At 42.7% G+C, this 20,520-nt stretch overlaps 1 protein-coding gene across 1 annotated transcript in view; it reads left to right on the forward strand.

Moving 5' to 3' along the window:
- The window catches only part of LOC125448816 (eukaryotic translation initiation factor 4E type 2-like), a 51,981-nt gene extending 31,892 nt beyond the window's left edge, over positions 1-20,089 (forward strand). Inside the window, exons 4-7 of the mRNA XM_048524364.2 lie at positions 4,519-4,623; positions 4,719-4,871; positions 10,307-10,443; positions 14,264-20,089. Of these exons, the coding sequence (XP_048380321.1) occupies positions 4,519-4,623; positions 4,719-4,871; positions 10,307-10,443; positions 14,264-14,303 (435 nt within the window). The 3' untranslated portion in view covers positions 14,304-20,089. The remainder of the gene's footprint in view (positions 1-4,518; positions 4,624-4,718; positions 4,872-10,306; positions 10,444-14,263) is intronic.
- Positions 20,090-20,520: the final 431 nt, after the last annotated feature.

Here is a 20,520-nt window from a genome sequence, read left to right on the forward strand (position 1 = left end):
TTGTTTTATTAGGAACAGGAAGAGGGAATCAACACACTCATCTGTAGTAAATTGTGTGACAAATTATGCCAAATCTGATGACTCATGGTTAAATTCTGGGTTTGATTTTGAGACCTTAATCAGTGACATGTCTTTGAACTTAAATAAACAACTCATATTGACTGAAGGAAGCAGAATTCTCTTGTCAGAGTCAAAAAGTTTAACTCTTATTAAGAGTAACATGTCATAATATATACTTTAACGAAATACTGATATGCCATACCTTCTAATCTGGTACACTTGGGTAGCGATGAGCTAATGGTTGAATTGCCTCCTTGCAATGATGAATTGAACCGTGGTAGCATCCTCCGGAAGCCCCCAGCATCACAGAACCAGTCTTCATCCAATATGCTCCACATAATATGAAGAAATAACTGCAGGCTCTTGATACTGTAGAGGCCGTGACAACATTTCAGCAATAAATATTGTTGACATGCTCCAGAACTCGTTGTACCCCACCCAAGCTATTCCAGCTACAGTAGAATGTGGAAAATTATTCTGGTATATCCTGTACACACAGGACAGGACAAATCTAATTCAGGCAATTCCCAAACAATCATCTACCCTTGATCATCAGTAAAGTGATGGAAGGTGTCATCAACAGCATGTCTTTAACAATAATCTGAGCACTAACATTCGGTTTGTGATCAGCCAGGGCCACTCAGCCCCTGACCCCATTACAGCAGTGGTTTGAAAATGGACAAGAGAATAGAATTTCAGAGGTAAGGTGAGAGTGACTGCTCTTCAGATCAAACAGTACTTGACCAGATATAGCATTAAGGAACCCAAGCAAAATTTGCATCAATTGGAATTCAGGGTTGGTTGGGGGGTGGCGGTTGGCGGTAGGATGGGTGGGGGTGAGGAATTGCTCTGCTGGTTGGAGTCATATCTGTCACAAAGGAAGATGGCTGGAGGTTACTCATCTCGGCTCTAGGACATCACTGCAGAATATTCTGAGGATAGTATCCCAGGCCCAGCCATCTTCAACTGCTTCATTAATGACCTTCTCTCCATCATAAGGTCAGAAGTGGAAATATTTGCTGGTTAAATGTTCAACCCTACTATCATCTCTACTGATACTGAAGCAGTCTGTGTCCAAATAGAACAAGACCTGGACAATGTCCAAATTGGAGCTCACAAGTGCTAAGTAACAGTTGGGTCACACAAGCACTGTACCGTGGCAGTCTGCAATAAGAGAGAATCTAATCGTCGCCTTTTTGTTTTCGATGGCATTTATCATATCTGAATGTCCCGCTGCCATAACCAGGGTGAGGTGGGGGGGTGGTGCAGTGTGCTTAGTGGTGGTGGGGTTTACCACTGACAAATAAATTGAACCAACAATATAAAACTGTGGCAAAAAGAGCAGGTAAAAGTCTAGGAATCCAGCAGTGACTAACTCACTTCCTGACTACCCAAAACCTTTCCACGATCAACAAAGCACAATTCAGGAAAGTGATGGAATACTCCCACTTGCCTGGATGAGTGCAGATCTAGCAATGCTCAAGAAACTTCACACCATCCAGAATAAAGCAGCACACCTGATTAGCATCACATCCAGAAGCCACATTCAATCCTTCCACCACTGATACTCAGCAGTAGCCACAAGATGGGCTGAAGAAATTCAACATGGTTCTTTCCAAATCCATGACCACCACTATATAGGATAAGGGCAGCAGACAAACATTAACACCACCATTTTAAGTTCCCTTTCAAGCCATTCACATCTAGAACATAGAACATAGAACAGTACAGCACAGAACGGGCCCTTCAGCTCACAATGTTGTGCCGACCATTGATCCTCATGTATGCACCCTCAAATTTCTGTGACCATGTACATGTCCAGCAGTCTCTTAAATGACCCCAATGACCTTGCTTCCACAACTGCTGCTGGCAACGCATTCCATGCTCTCACAACTCTCTGCGTAAAGAACCTGCCTCTGACATCCCCTCTATACTTTCCACCAACCAGCTTAAAACTATGACCCCTCGTGCTAGCCATTTCTGCCCTGGGAAATAGTCTCTGGCTATCAACTCTATCTATGCCTCTCATTATCTTGTATACCTCAATTAGGTCCCCTCTCCTCCTCCTTTTCTCCAATGAAAAGAGACCGAGCTCAGTCAACCTCTCTTCATAAGATAAGCCCTCCAGTCCAGGCAGCATCCTGGTAAACCTCCTCTGAACCCTCTCCAAAGCATCCACATCTTTCCTATAATAGGGCGCCCAGAACTGGACGCAACATCTGTTGCGAAGTTGGGAATAGTACTTATGGACTAGAAGGTAGGACATTAGAATTTGTAAAATGATAGGTGGGAAGAGAGTATGGTCCCTTTAAAAGATGACACTTCTTTTTCTAGGCTTGGAGATTAATTTAAAAATGTGTGCAGGTATCAGCAGATGCTCAGAGAGTTCTTGAAATTGAAATGTTTCAAAAGGCTATACTGAAGCAGGCAAAGCAGTATTTTTACTAAGACAACTGGTTTTTGAGATTTGCCAATTAATTTAAACTAGTCCCTAGATACCAAAGCTCAACTTAATTTAAGTCTGATGGTTTTGACAATCTCGGACCAATCCTATTGTAAGAAGTTAGTAGGCCGTCAAGGGTGTAAAAGAAGAGGGCATTTGAAAATCAGTTTGATAGTCAGCTATCATCTGCCAAGAGAACAGCCATAAAAGAAAGAATCACTGGTTCTCACAGAAATCTCTAAGCTCCAAGAGTAAGCATCATTGAAATAAAAGTACTATGGCAGCCTTAGCTAATGTTCCAGCCACAAGAATTCAATGGAGAAAGGTGTTCCTGATGAGGATGGCAGAGAACATTCCGGAAATTTTTTTCTGACTGTAATTTTAAGAAATTAATTTTTTTTATGTTAAGTTTGTTTACACAAGAGGGAGTTGTATCTATTGGAACAGCATGCCTTTAGAATTTTGTTTTATTTGGGAATAGTTGGTGTTAAGTGGGAATTATTCAGTTTGTTAGTAGTTCTGTAATTTGTTTGTTGTTAGATAAATAAATTGTTATTTGTTGATTGTAGACTGACTGCTGGGAGTTCTTTCATTTAACCTCCCCTCCCTAACACATCCAGACTTGGATATACATTGCCATTCCTTCTGGGTCAAAACCCTGAAGCTCCATTCCAAATGGCACTTTAGGTCAAACTATACGAAATGGACAGCAGTAGTTCAAGAAAGACAGCTCATCACCACATTCTCAAAGGCAACAAGAGATGGGCAAAAAATGCTGGCCCAGTCAGTGAAGTCCCCATCCCATTAATTAATATAATAAGATCTTCACAGTGGATTCCTGAATAGGTGTCTAAAGCAGAAAGGATGGGTGAACAATTCTTGACCCTTTTATAAAAACAAATGGAAGTTTGAGGATATTCAACAAATAAGAGAAGAGAACAACGTGTTCCCATTTGCAGAAAATATTTGATTCTTTACTGCTCCCAGAAATTATTTTGATTAATGTCCCATGATGAAAATTATCTTTGCAGATTTTTAATTTTGTTCTTCTGGCTGCTTGAGACAAATGAAATTGATTATGGTTAAAGAGACGAAAGGTTGTGACCCTGAGAATTTAAGTTCTTGTATTTGCAAGGGATGCAAGTGTTTGTGCAGCCGACCAATTTGACCTGGGAAGAGGTGTGGGAGGTGCTGTGGTTGTTTGGAAATAAATCTGAATAGCAGAGTATTTTTGAGAGACCCCAAGAAATTTAGTGCTTTTATGAGAAAGTGGCAGATGAAGAAATTGGAAACATGAAAGATCTCCATCACCTTATGTATATTGGCTTGCGTAGATTTACAGCCTATCTTTGCTTCACTGTTGGCAGAAATGTTTAAAACTGTCTGGCACCTGAGCTCTGGAACATTCCTCTCTCCCTCAATCATACTTTAAGATGTCCTGTAAGCTTTTGCTGAGCTTACATCTGTTTATTATGTCTTTTTGTGGCTCAGTGTCAGGTTTTGTTTCACCTTGGGACTTTTTACTATTTTATTTGGGAGATTATTTTTCTGTGGAGAGAAGGACACAAATAACATCCCAAAAATGTTGGAGAGCTCAGGGTCCAGTGAGAGAGAGGATCTTAAGGAAATCAGTGCAAGTATGGATCAGAGATCCAGCCCCACACTTGATTATCATGCAAGTATGGATATTGTGTTGGGGAAATTGATGGGATTAAAGTCCAACAAATCCTTGGGGTCGAATAATCTAGATCTCAGAGTACTGTAGAAAGTGGCTATAGAAATAATGAATGGTCATCTTTCAAAGATTCCATCGACTTTGGAACTTGGGCTGAATGTCATATTCCTGCTCCTCCTTTCTATGCTTCCATGTTTAACATTACAGCAGCTTGCGTTTGCAAGTGTCGATTGGGATTAGCTAGCTATTCCTTTTTACGCTGTTACTACACGTATCTGATTCAGTAGACTATATAAATGTCATTTAGTATTGATTATTTACTGGCAACTTCTTCGTCCAGGTAGAACAGTTCTGGAGGTTCTACAGTCATTTGGTGAGGCCGGGTGACTTGACAGGTCACAGTGACTTCCACCTCTTCAAAGAGGGCATCAAACCCATGTGGGAGGTGAGTAGGATGGATCAAAGGTTTTAACCATTGCCTTTGTTTCATTGGCATCCAAGACAAAAGCCACATACAATATCTGATTTATCTAATTACAGGATGAGGCCAATAAGAATGGTGGAAAATGGATAATACGTTTACGCAAAGGCCTGGCATCCCGTTTCTGGGAGAATATCATCCTGGCAATGTTGGGAGAGCAGTTTATGGTTGGAGAAGAGATCTGTGGTGTTGTGGTGTCGATCCGGTTTCAGGTGCATACTTGGTGATAATGGGTTGGTTGTGGGTAAATCACCTCAAGTTACCTTTTCGACTGCTTAATAAGAAATCTCACAGACAATCAAGTGCTGAAACAATTATTTAAACTTTATTGTATGTAGCAACCAAAAAAAGGACTCCTCAAGTAAGCAAGGGAAGCCTCACAATCCAACTTGGCTATTACCCAATCAGTGAAGGAATCTAGCCAGGATTCCACCAACAGCAGTTTGCCTTTGGAAGTGCTTAGAGTTCAATCTTTATATAAAGTTGTTCTCCAGCATTCCGCAAAGGTGGAGTTTTGCTGTTTGATTCTTATATAATTTTCTCTCGTTCAAGTTTATGATGTGACATTATGTCGATTCAATAGATTCTTTTGTCCCCAATATCAATTACTTTCCTGGAGATCTCAAGCCTGTAGCTTACCTTCTTTCCAGAAGTAGTTCCCCTGTTCCTCGCTACATTTGTCCTTAACTGTCTGTTGAAAGGCACAGTTTTCCCTTGATTAACTCATTATATTCTTCAGCAGGGCAATCCTTGTCCTTTATGGCAATAAAGCATCCAGTTTATCATACAGGTATCAAAGCAGATTTGTTTATGTAATCTGACCAAGACATGGCTAATTGCTTTCAATCTCTGTGTAACAGTTTGTCTTTGTCCCTTTCATCTTGAGAAATAGTTTGTTCTAGAAAGAATTATTGCTTAATCTTTCAATCCATGAAGGTATTAAAGTTCTGTAGTCTAAAATATCAAAGGGTATTTAAGTATCGGGGTATGTGACATAATTTGAACTGCTTTGCAAGCAGACGCAACTTTTTATAGCAAACTCCACTGGAACTTCGCAGTGAGGTTAAAATAGTATCAGAGATAATGGGGACTGCAGATGCTGGAGATTCCAAGATAATAAAATGTGAGGCTGGATGAACACAGCAGGCCAAGCAGCATCTCAGGAGCACAAAAGCTGACGTTTCGGGCCTAGACCCTTCATCAGAGAGGGGGATGGGGGGAGGGAACTGGAATAAATAGGGAGAGAGGGGGAGGCGGACCGAAGATGGAGAGTAAAGAAGATAGGTGGAGAGAGTGTAGGTGGGGAGGTAGGGAGGGGATAGGTCAGTCCAGGGAAGACGGACAGGTCAAGGAGGTGGGATGAGGTTAGTAGGTAGCGGGGGGTGCGGCTTGGGGTGGGAGGAAGGGATGGGTGAGAGGAAGAACCGGTTAGGGAGGCAGAGACCGGTTGGACTGGTTTTGGGATGCAGTGGGTGGGGGGGAAGAGCTGGGCTGGTTGTGTGGTGCAGTGGGGGGAGGGGACGAACTGGGCTGGTTGAGGGATGCAGTAGGGGAAGGGGAGATTTTGAAACTGGTGAAGTCCACATTGATACCATATGGCTGCAGGGTTCCCAGGCGGAATATGAGTTGCTGTTCCTGCAACCTTCGGGTGGCATCATTGTGGCAGTGCAGGAGGCCAATGATGGACATGTCATCAAGAGAATGGGAGGGGGAGTGGAAATGGTTTGCGACTGGGAGGTGCAGTTGTTTTTTGCGAACTGAGCGGAGGTGTTCTGCAAAGCGGTCCCCAAGCCTCCGCTTGGTTTCCCCAATGTAGAGGAAGCCGCACCGGGTACAGTGGATGCAGTATACCACATTGGTAGATGTGCAGGTGAACCTCTGCTTGATGTGGAATGTCATCTTGGGGCCTGGGATGGGGGTGAGGGAGGAGGTGTGGGGACAAGTGTAGCATTTCCTGCGGTTGCAGGGGAAGGTGCCGGGTGTGGTGGGGTTGGAGGGCAGTGTGGAGCGAACAAGGGAGTCGCGGAGAGAGTGGTCTCTCCGGAAAGCAGACAGGGGAGGGGATGGAAAAATGTCTTGGGTGGTGGGGTCGGATTGTAAATGGCGGAAGTGTCGGAGGATAATGCGTTGTATCCGGAGGTTGGTAGGGTGGTGTGTGAGAACGAGGGGGATCCTCTTGGGGCGGTTGTGGCGGGGGCGGGGTGTGAGGGATGTGTCGCGGGAAATGCGGGAGACGCGGTCAAGGGCGTTCTCGATCACTGTGGGGGGAAAGTTGCGGTCCTTAAAGAACTTGGACATCTGGGATGTGCGGGAGTGGAATGTCTTGTCGTGGGAGCAGATGCGGCGGAGGCGGAGGAATTGGGAATAGGGGATGGAATTTTTGCAGGAGGGTGGGTGGGAGGAGGTGTATTCTAGGTAGCTGTGGGAGTCGGTGGGCTTGAAGTGGACATCAGTTACAAGCTGGTTGCCTGAGATGGAGACTGAGAGGTCCAGGAAGGTGAGGGATGTGCTGGAGATGGCCCAGGTGAACTGAAGGTTGGGGTGGAAGGTGTTGGTGAAGTGGATGAACTGTTCGAGCTCCTCTGGGGAGCAAGAGGCGGCGCCGATACAGTCATCAATGTACCGGAGGAAGAGGTGGGGTTTGGGGCCTGTGTAGGTGCGGAAGAGGGACTGTTCCACGTAAAGAGGTGGGGTTTGGGGCCTGTGTAGGTGCGGAAGAGGGACTGTTCCACGTAACCTACAAAGAGGCAGGCATAGCTGGGGCCCATGCGGGTGCCCATGGCCACCCCCTTAGTCTGTAGGAAGTGGGAGGAGTCAAAAGAGAAGTTGTTGAGTGTGAGGACGAGTTCAGCTAGGCGGATGAGAGTGTCGGTGGAGGGGGACTGGTCGGGCCTGGAACTCCCTGATTTTCTCACAAAAAGGCTTTGGACAACAGTTCACAGTTTAAAACACGATTGGGAGTGACTTTAGCAGGTGAACCTTGCCAACTTCAAAAATATGTTTCGCGTTAAACTGTTTCTAAAAATTAGTTAAAATCAAGAACTTGCCTTCATATCATAGTGCAGAAAGGGGCCAAATGTCCCATTGTGCTGGGGTTTGTAGTAACTAGTTAGCTACTTACTGTCTGTATTTGTAAAGCCAAATATCCTGTATGTCTTTTTTAACAATTTGCACTGCCACCTTCAAAGCTGATGTACTGTACATATCAGACCTCTGTGCCCTTACAATAGTTTATAATGTGTTATTTCGTACAAAGTTCCAAGAGAAAGCAAAGAAATAGATGCCAAGGTCACTACAGGAGAGGCTTAATGGGGTGTAGAAATGTTATGAGATCTGACATGTAGGTGCTAAAAAGACCTGCTTTACATTTGGCCCCTGGGCAGATTTCACCATCATGCCTCAAATTAAACATTCTTTGGTACAAGCAATTTGAGGTCCCACCGAGATAGCTTAATGGGGCAGTCTGAAAGGCTTTCAGGAGAGACTAGCAATGCACTGTTAAAAGTGGATGGATGCATTGAGGGAATTCAGGACAGTTTTGATTTTGGTGGATTCATGATCACAGTCACTTAATAAAGGCAATTGATAATTTGCAGCAGTTTTCTGTTGGCTTATTGAGAAACAGCAGGGTAGATCTCTTCATTAGTTAATTAGCCAAAGATAGCTAACATGAGATCAGAGATAATGGGAACTGCAGATGCTGGAGAATCCAAGATAACAAAGTGTGAAGCTGGATGAACACAGCAGGCTAAACAGCATCTCAGGAGCGCAAAAGCTGACGTTTCGGGCCTAGACCCTTCATCAGAGAGGGGGATGGGGAGAGGGTTCTGAAATAAATAGGGAGAGAGGGAGAGGCGGACCGAAGATGGATAGAGGAGAAGATAGGTGGAGAGGAGAGTATAGGTGGGGAGGGGATACGTCAGTCCAGGGAGGACAGACTGGTCAAGGAGACGGGATGAAGTTTGTAGGTGGGAAATGGAGGAGCGGCTTGAGTTAGGAGGAGGGGATAGGTGAGAGGAAGAACAGGTTTGGGATGAGCTGGCTGGTTTTGTGATGCAGTGGGGGGAGGGGACGAGCTCAGCTGGTTTTGGGATGCAGTGGGGGAGGGGGAGATTTTGAAGCTTGTGAAGTCCACATTGATACAATTGGGCTGCAGGGTTCCCAAGCGGAATATGAGTTGCTGTTCCTGCAACCTTCGGGTGGCATCATTGTGGCACTGCAGGAGGCCCATGATGGACATGTCATCTGAGGTGTGGGAGGGGGAGTTAAAATGGCTCGCGACCAGGAGGTGCAGTTGTTTATTGCGAACCGAGCGGAGGTGTTCTGCAAAGCAGTCCCCAAGCCTCCGCTTGGTTTCCCAAATGTAGAGGAAGCCACACCGGGTACAATGGAAACAGTATACCACATTGGCAGATGTGCAGGTGAACATCTGCTTAATATGGAAAGTCATCTTGGAGCCTGGGATAGGGGTGAGGGAGGAGGTGTGGGGGCAAGTGTAGCATTTCCTGCGGTTGCAGGGGAAGGTGCTGGGTGTGGTGGGGTTGGAGGGGAGTCACGGAGAGGACAAGGGAGTCATGGAGAGAGTGGTCTCTCCGGAAGGCAGACAAGGGTGGGGATGGAAAAATGTCTTGGGTGGTGGGGTCGGATTGTAGATGACGGAAGTGTCGGAGGATGATGCGTTGTATCCGGAGGTTAGTGGGGTGGTATGTGAGGACGAGGGGGATTCTTTTAGGGCGGTGGTTGCGGGGGCGGGGTGTGAGGGATGTGTTGCGGCAAATGTAGGAGACACAGTCAAGGGCGTTCTGGACCACTGCGGGGGGAAAGTTGCGGTCCTTGAAGAACGTGGACATCTGAGATGTGCGGGAGTGGAATGCCTCATCCTGGGAGCAGATGCGGCGGAGGCGAAGGAATTGGGAATAGGGAATGGAATTTTTGCAGGTGGCAGGGTGGGAGGATGTAGGTAACATACTACCTGTGACAGTTGAAAATGGATCTCAGATCCTGAATCCATACTGTAAAATAGAGGAGTAGAGGTAGCGCACTCCCATATCTCAGATGACTCGGTAGTCTTTGGTAGCAGCTTCTGTGTCCTTCCCTTCAGCTAATGAAAGGGAATTTCTGGTCTTCCCTCAAAAAGTTGGTGGCTCATCCCCCCTGCTGTTGTTTATAACCCTCTGTCTCCACCTATCCCTGGTGATATATGTTATTATGGGGGCTGCCCATTGCTGCTGTTTCAATCACTTGTCCAAATCCTTCCAGCCATTGACCATGTCAGGATGACTGTTATCTCCTTGCCCATCTTCACTTGAATCTTGGTTTCCATTTCTTCTGTTTTGTTTAATTCAGTTGAATGTAAGAGACCCTGTGACAGTATCTGACAATGAACAAAAGAGTTTTTCCAATTTCCTGGGCAACAAATGTTCTGTAGCAATATGCTAAAACAAATTAAGTGGCCAATGCCAAACTGCTACCTTTGAGATTTTTTTTTGCCCTTAGCTTAGTGATTGCACTTCAGAAAATACTTAATTGACTGTAAATCATTTTGGGATTTGAGGTCATGAAGGAAAGCTTTTGTCTATGGGAAATCCCGTTTGGAAAATTAACTAATTTGGGAAAAATGTTCCAATTTTAATTTATCCATTGGCAGGAAGACATAATTTCAGTGTGGAACAAAACAGCCAGTGATCAAGCAACTACTGCTCGGATACGTGACACTTTGCGCCGCGTGTTGAACCTACCACCAAGCACAATCATGGAATACAAGACGCACACAGACAGTATCAAGTAAGATTGGCTCAATGTGGATTTTTACTGAGAATTGAATGGTGGCTAACTTACTAAAAGCTTCCCTGCAGCCCTGAGTGACCTCACTGCCCCAGTAGATACTAAGCTTTGTTGATTAAACAGGCCTCTGATATCATTTCCAGTCCGAGCTAAGTTAAACTGAAGTCATCCAGAATGCTACAGTGCTCTTGAGGTATGTAAAATGGAATGTTATTCAAGGTTTCCACCCCTTAATATACTGTGTAGAATTTCTGACTGAACTGTAAGATTTTGAGGTTTGAGACCACTGTGGCCTAATAATGTCTGTTGACCAATCGGAATAAATTTCAGAGAGTTTTATTCTCTAAAATGCAGCAGGTTAGATATGGTACTATAATTAAATAGAAAAGTATATGAGCCATAACAGATTGAGCATAACAGATTTTTTGATCTTCAGCTGAAGGGCTCCTTTTTCCTCTTCTTTAAGTCAAACTTCCATCTGAAAACGACAACTGACTGATGAGGATTGCTCCCAGCTCTGAGCACGTGTTGATATGCCCAGTTTCTAGGGTATTGCAGTTTATGCCATGTCAATCACTCAGGACACATGGGACAGCTATGCACAACTTCAGAATGACCATTGCCCCCTTGCCCGCCCACATCTTAAGATTAGTTTTCATTCTTCTTGGAAACAAAACCATTGTTTTCCTTAACATTGCATTGACAATTTGGTATATATGGTGCCAGATAGTTCTTTGGCTTCAGGTCCTTGGAGCATGGTGGCCATGGAGATCTTGGTGGCTTTTCTGTCACCTTCTCATCGTCATTGATTTTCGGAGCTTGTTTATGTTCAGGCAAAGAAGATAACTGCTGTGTCAGTAGTCGTATAAAATCTTACGCTATTCACTTTGTCCTAGTTGCAATGGTGATTCAGCTGTAGCAGTTTGCCTGCCATGCGGGAGACTTGGGTTTGCTTCTCGGCCAATGCATAGCATTCCTTTCCTTCCCTTATTAGCCGCTATAGTGCAGAGGTGATGACCCTGCCTCTGAGCCAGAGAGTCCTGTGTTCAAGTTCCACCTGTTCTGGAGCTGTGTAATGACATCTCTGAACAGAGTGATTAAGAAATAGTTCAGATATGAAAATAACAGGGTTGTTGTGGTGGGTGATTTTAACTTCCACTATATTGACTGGAACTCCCTTAGTCCGGAGGTTTGGATAGGGTGCAATGTGTTTGCTGTGTTAAGGAAGGGTTTATTGAAACAGTATGTGGATAGTCCAATGAGGGAGGGCCATACTGGACCTGGTATTGGGAAATGAGCTTAGCCAGTGATTAAAGTTTCAGTAGGGGAGCATTTTGGGAATAGTGACCATAATTTTGTAAGTTTTTGTATACTTATGGATAAAGACAAAAGTGAACCTTGGATGAAGGTACTAAGTTGGTGGGAAGGCCAACTATAACCAAATTAGGCAAGAATTAGAAAATGTAAACTGGGAGCTGCTGCTTGTCAGTAAATCCACATCTCAAATGTGGGAGCCTTTTGAAGACCAGTCGATTAGAGTGCAAGTTCGGTATGTTCCTGTGAAAATTAAAGACAGGAATGGCAGGATTCAGGAAATTTGGATGACTGGGGAAATTATCAGCTCAGTCAAAAATAGAGGAAGCGTACCTAAGGTCTAGACAGCTAAAAACGGACAAAGTCCTTGAAAAATACAGAGAAGGTGGGAAGGAGCTCAAATGGAGAGTTAGGAGGGCTAAAAGGGGCTATGAAATGTACTTGGTCAGCAGGGTGAAGGAGAATCCCAAGGCATTTTATACATAAATTAAAAGCAAGAGGGTAGCTAGGAAAAGAGTAGGCCCACTCAAGGATAAAGGAGAGAGGTTATGTGTGGAGCCAGAGGAAATGGATGAGATCCTTAATAAGTACTTTACATTGGTTTTCACCGAAGAGAGGGACATGAGGGATGTTCAGGTCAGGGAAAGGTGTGTGAATGCTCTCAGACAGGTCAACATCATGAAGGAGGAATTGTTGGGTATTTTGAAATGCATGAAGGGATCTATCCCAGAATATAGTGGGAGGCAAGGAAGAAATTAGCTGCAGCCTTAACAGATATCTTTGCATCCTCCTTGGCCTGAGGCAAGGTTGCTGAGGACTGGAGAATGGCCAGTGTTGTTCCTTTGTTTGAGAAGGGAACAGATAATCCAGCTGGTCAGCCCAATGTCAGTAGTGAGGAAGCTGTTGGAGAAGATACTGAGAGACAGAACTTATTCACATTTGGAAGCAAATGGACTTGTTAGTCATAGGCAGCAGGGGTTTGTGCCGAGAAGGTCATGTCTCACCAACTTGTCTGAGTTTTTTGAGGAGGTGACAAGAATGATTGATGAGGGAAGAGCAATGGTTGTTGTCTATTTAGTAAGGCATTTGATAAGGTACCTGATGACAGGCTGGTATAAAAGATAGAGTCTCATGGGATCTGCAGTGTGCTGGACAGATGGATACAAAACTGGCTTTGTCATAGAAGACAGTGAATGGGCATTGCCAGAGAACTGATAAAACCTTTAGTCATCTCCGGGCAGTGACTCGTAAAAAGCTCTGAAATTTGCAAATTAATCCTTTCTAACTGATTAAAGATTTAACAGACATCTTATGTTTGTTCAACATTATTCGTGCTTGCTGTATGACCCTTTGATCTTTTGCTTATAAATTCTGTGTCTGATGTCACTCCTCTCACTGACACTTGAAGAAGGAACAAGGCACCAAAAACTTGTACCTTCAAATAAACCCGTTGGACTATAACCTGGTGTTGTGTGATTTTTGACCTTGTCCACCCCAATCCAACACCAGCACCTCCACAGAATTATGGGAGGCATGGACAGGGTGGATAGTCTGACACTTGTTCCCCAATGGAAAAGGCAACTACAAAAAGGCACAGGTTCAAGGTGAAAAGGGGAAAGTTTACGGGAGAAGTGTGGAGAAAAATTTTTCTCACAGAGGCTGGTGGTTGCCAAGAATGCACTGCCAGTGGAAGTGGTGGAAGCAGGTGTGTTAGCAGTATTTAAGGCATATCTTGATAGACACATGAACAGGAGGTGAACAGAGGGATAGAAACCTTGAATGGGCATAGTTAGTGGGTCTAGATAAGGATTAGGAACCAGAGCGGACTTGTTGAGCTGAAGGCGTGTTCCTGTGTTGTTTCATATTGTAGAACATACTAGGAAACATTACCAAATTTTTGGCTTTAAATGGGATATTAATTTCAATCAGACCTTCCCTGAGACAGTCAAAACCAAACCAGAAGCTCATTAGACTGAATTTTATCTTGAAATGGTATTTTTATTTCATTGAAATGGTGTTTTATTTTGTGCAACGTCGAACATAATTGCCTAATTAACAAGGGAGTATACAAGTTTACACTGCACTTCTAAAGCAGAAATCAAACAGATTAAGGATCTAGTGTATTTTGGTTTATTGCTAACCTTATTTGGAACCTATTATTTGTTACTGCTTGTCACCAGATCAGCTCTTCATAATCTGCTAATGACTCCTAGTTCTCCTTTAATCAATATCTAGTTGCTTATGACTGCCTAGTGCTGTGTGATCAGTGTTTCATACTCACCTGTTGCTCAGGCAGATGTTCTTTCCAGATGCTGTGTGCAAATGTGAATGATTCTTAGTAAATAGCTGTTAATGCTTTCTGAGCAATCACTTCCAGTTCACCTAGTACTACCTGAGTGATTTTTTTCAATCACCACCAGAGTAAATGATCACATGATAGGTCACTGAATCGTTTCATTGTTTTTCTCGACTTTGCCTTGAATCACTGTTGCCTCTGTCATTTCAGGGACAACTCCAGCTTCCGGAACACAAAGATTGCAGTATAATGTAGAATTCCATGGAGCGCTACGCCTCAGTCTGGCACAACATTTCGACAACAGCAGTGGAATGTCAAAAGGCATAGTAATGGCAGATTGGTGTTAGACACCTGGTCACTATGAATTTATTTTATTGCCTATTGGGCAATTGCAAGTACAAACAAAAAACATTTTATTTCTGTGGCAGATCTTTTCCCTCTGTGGAGGGCAACTGTTTATTGTGAAACCTTTAGTGGGTTTCTTGCCAGCCATATAAGAGTTGGAAGGCACGCCTAGCGAATGGCTGCTGTTGCAGAATTTTGACTGTCACTATCCATTCTCTTCTGCTTCCATTGGCAGATCCTGACTTGATTTATCGCCACGGAGTCTGATTAGTTTTTTCAGCTTAATCCTTCAATTGCTGGGCATTTAAATTTTCAGTTTCTGTGATGAAAGGAAGATTAAAATGCATATGGTCTTTTAGAAATATATTTTCTAAAGTGCTTGAAATTATGCTATGTAGGTATTTTGTGAAAGGACTTTACAAGTTAGTATTAAAGTTCTTGTCCCTGGAGATCTGCTTACCCATTTAAGATAAATAATTTACCACTTTATTTACTGAACAAAGGATTGGGTATTACCAAGTTAAGCCTTTGTTTCCATAAGGTAATTTCAATGCCACTGTATCCCTCCAAAAGTTACATAATTATTGTATTGCTGCAATAAAAGAAAGTGACATTCTCCCCCGGTTAACATTTTTCTGATGCAGATTTTCTGTGCCACCATTCTTCAGTGACTTGTATTGAAGATTACAATCCCAGTCTGGTTCACAGCCAGTCTCCGCAGCATTCAATTTATACAACAGAGTCAAGGGCCTAAACTCTGGATTTTTAATTTTCCATCATCTAAATGACAATTCAAGACCAGCTAGTTCCTTAAAGTCCTCTTGCTACCTTTACCTGGGAGATGACATCAAGGTAAGGACTGTTATTAGGAGCAATCAATAATGAAAAAAGGACCATTCTGGATCTTGGCTCTGGTAACATGGATAAAATACAAAAGTACAGGATCACGAGGACCACATGAAAATGATTTGGGCCACAAGTGATGCTTGAGCCATTCTATGAACAGCAGCATTATCCAAAATTACAGATGCCCCTGCACTTGGTTGTGCAAACTATTAGAGTTTGACACGCATTGTCCTCCATCCTTAACCCCGTCCAATCCATCGTTTACTCCTTTGTAACAGTTATTTTATTTGATGCTGGTAGGACTGGCATTTATTGCTAATCCATTATTGCCCTGAAAAGGTGTTAGTGAACTTTCTTCTTGAACTGCAGTCACCCTTGTTCTGCTGTTGCTCCAAGTCAAGGTATTTTGTGATTTGAAAAGAAATTTGGAGATGACAATGTTCCCTTGACGCTGCTATTTTATCTTTCTGTGAAAAGGAGGTGTTGTCAATGTAACATTGTTCTGAGGAAGGGTCATTCGACCCGAAATGTTAACTCTGATTCTCTTCACAGATGCTGCCAGATCTCCTGAGCTTTTCCAGCAATTTGTATTTTGAACAGCACAGAAGGAAGCAATTTGGATTGTCAAGTCCATGCCAACTCTTTATCAAGTAATCCCAGCAGTCTCTTTTCCCTCCCTTTAACATTATAGTCTTGCAAGTTTTTATCCCCTTAAATGCCTTTTAACATGACTCACTGGAATAGTGAACTCGAAGTCAAGCCCCACTATTCCCAAAATCATCGTAAATGTGAAAATTTGACTCGGCTTAGAATTACTCAGTTCTATCTAACTGTCTGTTTCGGGTTAAAAGAATATGCACAGCAGGCTTTTCTATTCTGGGAGTAAGTAAATAACTATTTATTGCAGACAAATTGTTTTTAACCAATGGCAAAAAAGAAGCATGGATTGCTGACTTATGACTCCATAACTTGAATTCTACCCCTTTTAAAAATCCCCATACACTGAAGCAAAACATGGATATAAAAAGAAAAAATTGTAAACAGTTTGATTGCACTGGTTTGGACCACAGGCATCTAAGTTGTTTTCTTTTTGTTCCTTTTGATTTCTTCTGACTCTTTGTTAATGACAAGAGGTTGTGGATATACCTATTCCTAGTCTTCATTCAGTGGTTGTGGATTTGCCTTTTCAGCGAACAGGGTTTGAGCGAATATCAACCCAGCTCGGGTGCTGGTTGTAGATGTTGGTGTATTCACCGAACTAGGAGGTTTGATAACAGACATTTCGACACCTTTCAGGGTGACACCCTCAGAGGCTCAAAGCCTCCTATGAAACGCTGTTGTCTTATGCCGATTCAAATTTATGTGGTTGGTTTTTGCTGCTTCCGGTAGGTGCTGGTTCCAGTTGCACATTGTAATGATTGGTATATCGGGTCTAATTCCATGTGTTTGTTGATGGAGTCCGCAGTTGAATGCCAAGCCTCATAGAATTCCCTGGCTGTCCTCTGTTTGGCTTGTTCCATGATGGTAGCGTTGACCCAGTTGAAAGTGTTTTTTCTCATCTGTGCATTGAAACCAAGGACATCTGGTTGTGTGATTTAGTTGCTAGCTGGTGTTCATGGACGCAAGTTGCTAGTTGTCTGCCTGTTTGTCCCACTTGGTCTTTTATGCAGCGTCTGTATGGTATCTCATAAATTACATTCATCCTGTCCATGGTATCTATTGGATCTTTAACCCTGGTTAGTTGCTGTCTTAGTGTGGCTACCGATTTGTGTGCTGTCATGATTCCTAGCGGTCTGAGTAATCTGCTGTCAGTTCTGAGGTGTTTTTTGTATATTGTGTGGTAGTTATTGTTTCGGGTTTTGGTGTGTCCGGGTTGTGCATCGTTGGATGAAGCTGTGAGGATAAAGACCTTGTAGAAGTGTTCTTCTTCCTTCTGTAGATCAGGTGTGCTGCAGTGTATCTTTATTCATTCATGGGATGAGGGCGTCACTGGTCAGTCAGCATTTATGGCCCATCCCTCATTGCCCAGAGGGCAGTTCAGAGTCAGCCACATTGTTGTGGGTCTGGAGTCACATGTAGGCCACACCAGATAAGGATGTCAGTTTCCTTCCTTAAAGGACATTAGTGAACCAGATGGGTTTTTTCCCCGACAATCAGCAATGGGTTCATGGTCATCATTGGATTCTTATTTCCAGATATTTATTGAATTCCATGGCGGGATTCGAACCCAGATCCCCCGGATATTACCTGGGTCTCTGGATTAACAGTGCTGTGATATACCACTAGGCCATTGCCTCCCTGAGTGTAGTAGCCCTTTTGAACAGTTCCTCTTATGTGAGTTGTCGGTTGCTGTGATAGTTTAAAACCTGGTCAGTATGTGTAGATTTCCTGTATATTTTTGTAGCGAAGTTACAGTCTTTCTTCTTCCCGCCGTCACGTCCACGAAAAGGAGTTTGTTGTTGTTTTCCTCCTCTCTTGAAAATTTGGTCCCTTGTGAGTATGGTGTCAATGAGTCAGTGGGTGTTATCAATTTCTGTTCTTTTTATAACTACAGTAGCTTCGCCCAGCAGAACTCATCAAGAGCTTAGGTTTGATCTGTGGGGGTCTGCTTATTCCAGCCTTTGCATGACCGTCTCACCTATCAGTCCAGAGATGGGTGAGCCCATGTGGGAGTCCCTATGATCTGCTCATATATCCTGCAGTTGAATATGAAGTGGATTGTTAAGCATTAGTCCAGTAGTTTAAGTGTGCAGTGTTTGTTGATCTATTCCTCGTTCTGTCGTCTGTTGTGTTTGTCTAGTAAGTTGGATATGGTTTCTTTGGCTAGTCTGTTGGTTGATGTAAACAATGCTGTTACATCAAATGAGACCATCACTTCTTTGTATATTTTTGTGTTCTTGATGTTGTTTCCTTGTTTGCTTTAGCGTCTCATGTCCATAGGTGTGTTCAGAGTTTGAGTGAAGATTTGTAGTTTGGCTGCTAGTTGTAGTTGATGTGTTCGCCGAGCTCTTTCAGTGAGCCTGAAAGTGACATTTTCCCCTTTCTCTTTTACCGGGATTTACAGAGCAAGTGGCTAATAGAGGAAGCACGAGGGAGAAACCTAATTTTACAGGATTTTTCTTCTGTTTTTCTAACCACAGGAAGGAGATAAAGAAAGATGGATGCTTTCTCTTTGCTGGCTCAAAGTTTCTGCTGCATTGTCAAATATGAGGCAGTTGCCACCTGCCCAAGAACCAATCAAGAAATTGATACTATGTTGAGCTCTCCTGATAACCGGTATCAATTGAAAAGCCAATCAAAAGACTCTCTCTGGGCAGAATCACCATGAACACACTGTTGGTGTGATCTGTCTAGAGCTTTCCATCATTGTTTCAATAAGGCAATATCGCATATACAGCTGATATTGTGCTCCAGTAACTTATTTCTTAAACTATAAGCATCTTCTTACACAGGTTCCTTGGTTTAAAGGCAGCATTTTTTTCCTAATTCAGCCCAGAGCCCAAATGAAAAAGCGTTTCTCACATTACTCAATTGCCTTTGAAAGCATTGATCACTTCCATCACCCTCATAGACAATTATTCTGCTTTTGAAAAATGTTCTTCCTTGAACTGGATGCCACACTGGTTGTCATCCGCTGAGATCTTCACAAATGCACAAATTAGGAGAAGAAGACCACTCGACCTTTAAGCCTTTCTGTACTATTCAATGAGATTTATTCCAATAGCCTTAGATTGTGGTCATGTGAGATAATCAATCTACCTTTTCATAGCGTTATAAGGGATTTAGATTGTATATATTTTTGTATGTACAACAGACACTGCAGTAATAACAGAAGAGATGCTCTTGTTTTGAGTGTGCCAATCTATCAAACTCCTAAATCCCACATGGTTTTGGTCATTTAATGTTATTGTGGCTGCACTGTCCAGGTAAATAGTGAGTTACACATCTGATTCAAGGGAAATGAGCCTGTCATCCAGCAAGTTCTGTCCTTGTTTTGAGACTACTGATATGGCTGAACTAGTTAAACTGATTAGTGTTGTTGAGACTTTTGGCAATTAGGTGGAACATATTGAGATCACTATTAACTGACACCTGTGTAAACCAGTGTCACATATCATTCGGCAGCTCAAACCTGGGTATTAATCAGCGCTTGATGACCTGGGCTGCGTTATTACAGAAGGGTTTATGATTGGAGCTGAACATTGGAGTTATCACTAAACATGCTGTATTTCTGGTCTTATTTGCTGTATGGCAAAGGAAAGGTCATTGACCATAAGGCCATGGAAGCAGACATTCAGCTATTTGACCCTCGAGTTTGTTCCGCTGTTCAATCATGGCTGATATGTTTCTCAACCTCATCCTCCCACTTTCTCCCTGTAATCTTTGATCCCCTTGACAATCAAGAACCTATCTATCTCTGTCTTAAATGTACTCCGTGACCTGGGCACCACAGCCTTCATGGCAATGAATTGATGAAGCAGTTGAAGATGGTTGAGCTGGAGACCTCTTGGAGTGATGTTTTCAGATTTTGATGATTCCTATCTGCAGCTGCACTATTTTGTGCCAGATATGTCTTGAAGAAGGATTTCCATTTGAACTCTAATGAGTTTCGAGCAGCAGTTCTAACCTGCCTCCTTGTAGTTTCGATTGTCTATAAAACATTTAGTTTCATTTTAGTGCGTAGATAAAGAATGCGTTTGTAGTAATAATATATTTGAAATACAACATCAGAAAAAATTTAAAGCTTATTGAAGGTCAAATGAACCAAAGTATTGACATGAGCTGTCACTATAGAAAACTAGTTTGATGTAACCAATAAAGTTCTATCTTTCCATTTTTTTCAAACTCGTGATCATGACTTTCAGACATTTATATTGTTTCTAACTTAAACTAATCCATAGGCTCTCATGTCCATAATTATTTCACTATATTTTAGTACTAAGTTTATTATCAAAGTGTTCCAGGTGTGCTAAATATTTGTCTCTTCTTAAGATTTAAAAATTTCACAGGAAAGCATCAATGTTAAGAGTTAACAAGGCAGTCAAGGAAGCATATTACCCAATATTTGTTATTAAGTTATTGAAATCTCCAGTTAATGACAAAGTGATGTGCCCTTGGAGAAAGTGGAACCAGTTAGCTGAAGCTAAGACATTCACAACGATTCTAAATATTACTGTTAATTAAGCTTATGGAAGTCACAGCAAATTATTGACCACGTTAGGAGACTTGTGAGACAGTTTAAAGTAGTTAAGACATTAAGCATGTACTCAAATTTA

The sequence above is a fragment of the Stegostoma tigrinum genome, chromosome 45, assembly GCF_030684315.1.
Source record: "Stegostoma tigrinum isolate sSteTig4 chromosome 45, sSteTig4.hap1, whole genome shotgun sequence".
Taxonomy (NCBI): Eukaryota; Metazoa; Chordata; class Chondrichthyes; order Orectolobiformes; family Stegostomatidae; genus Stegostoma; species Stegostoma tigrinum.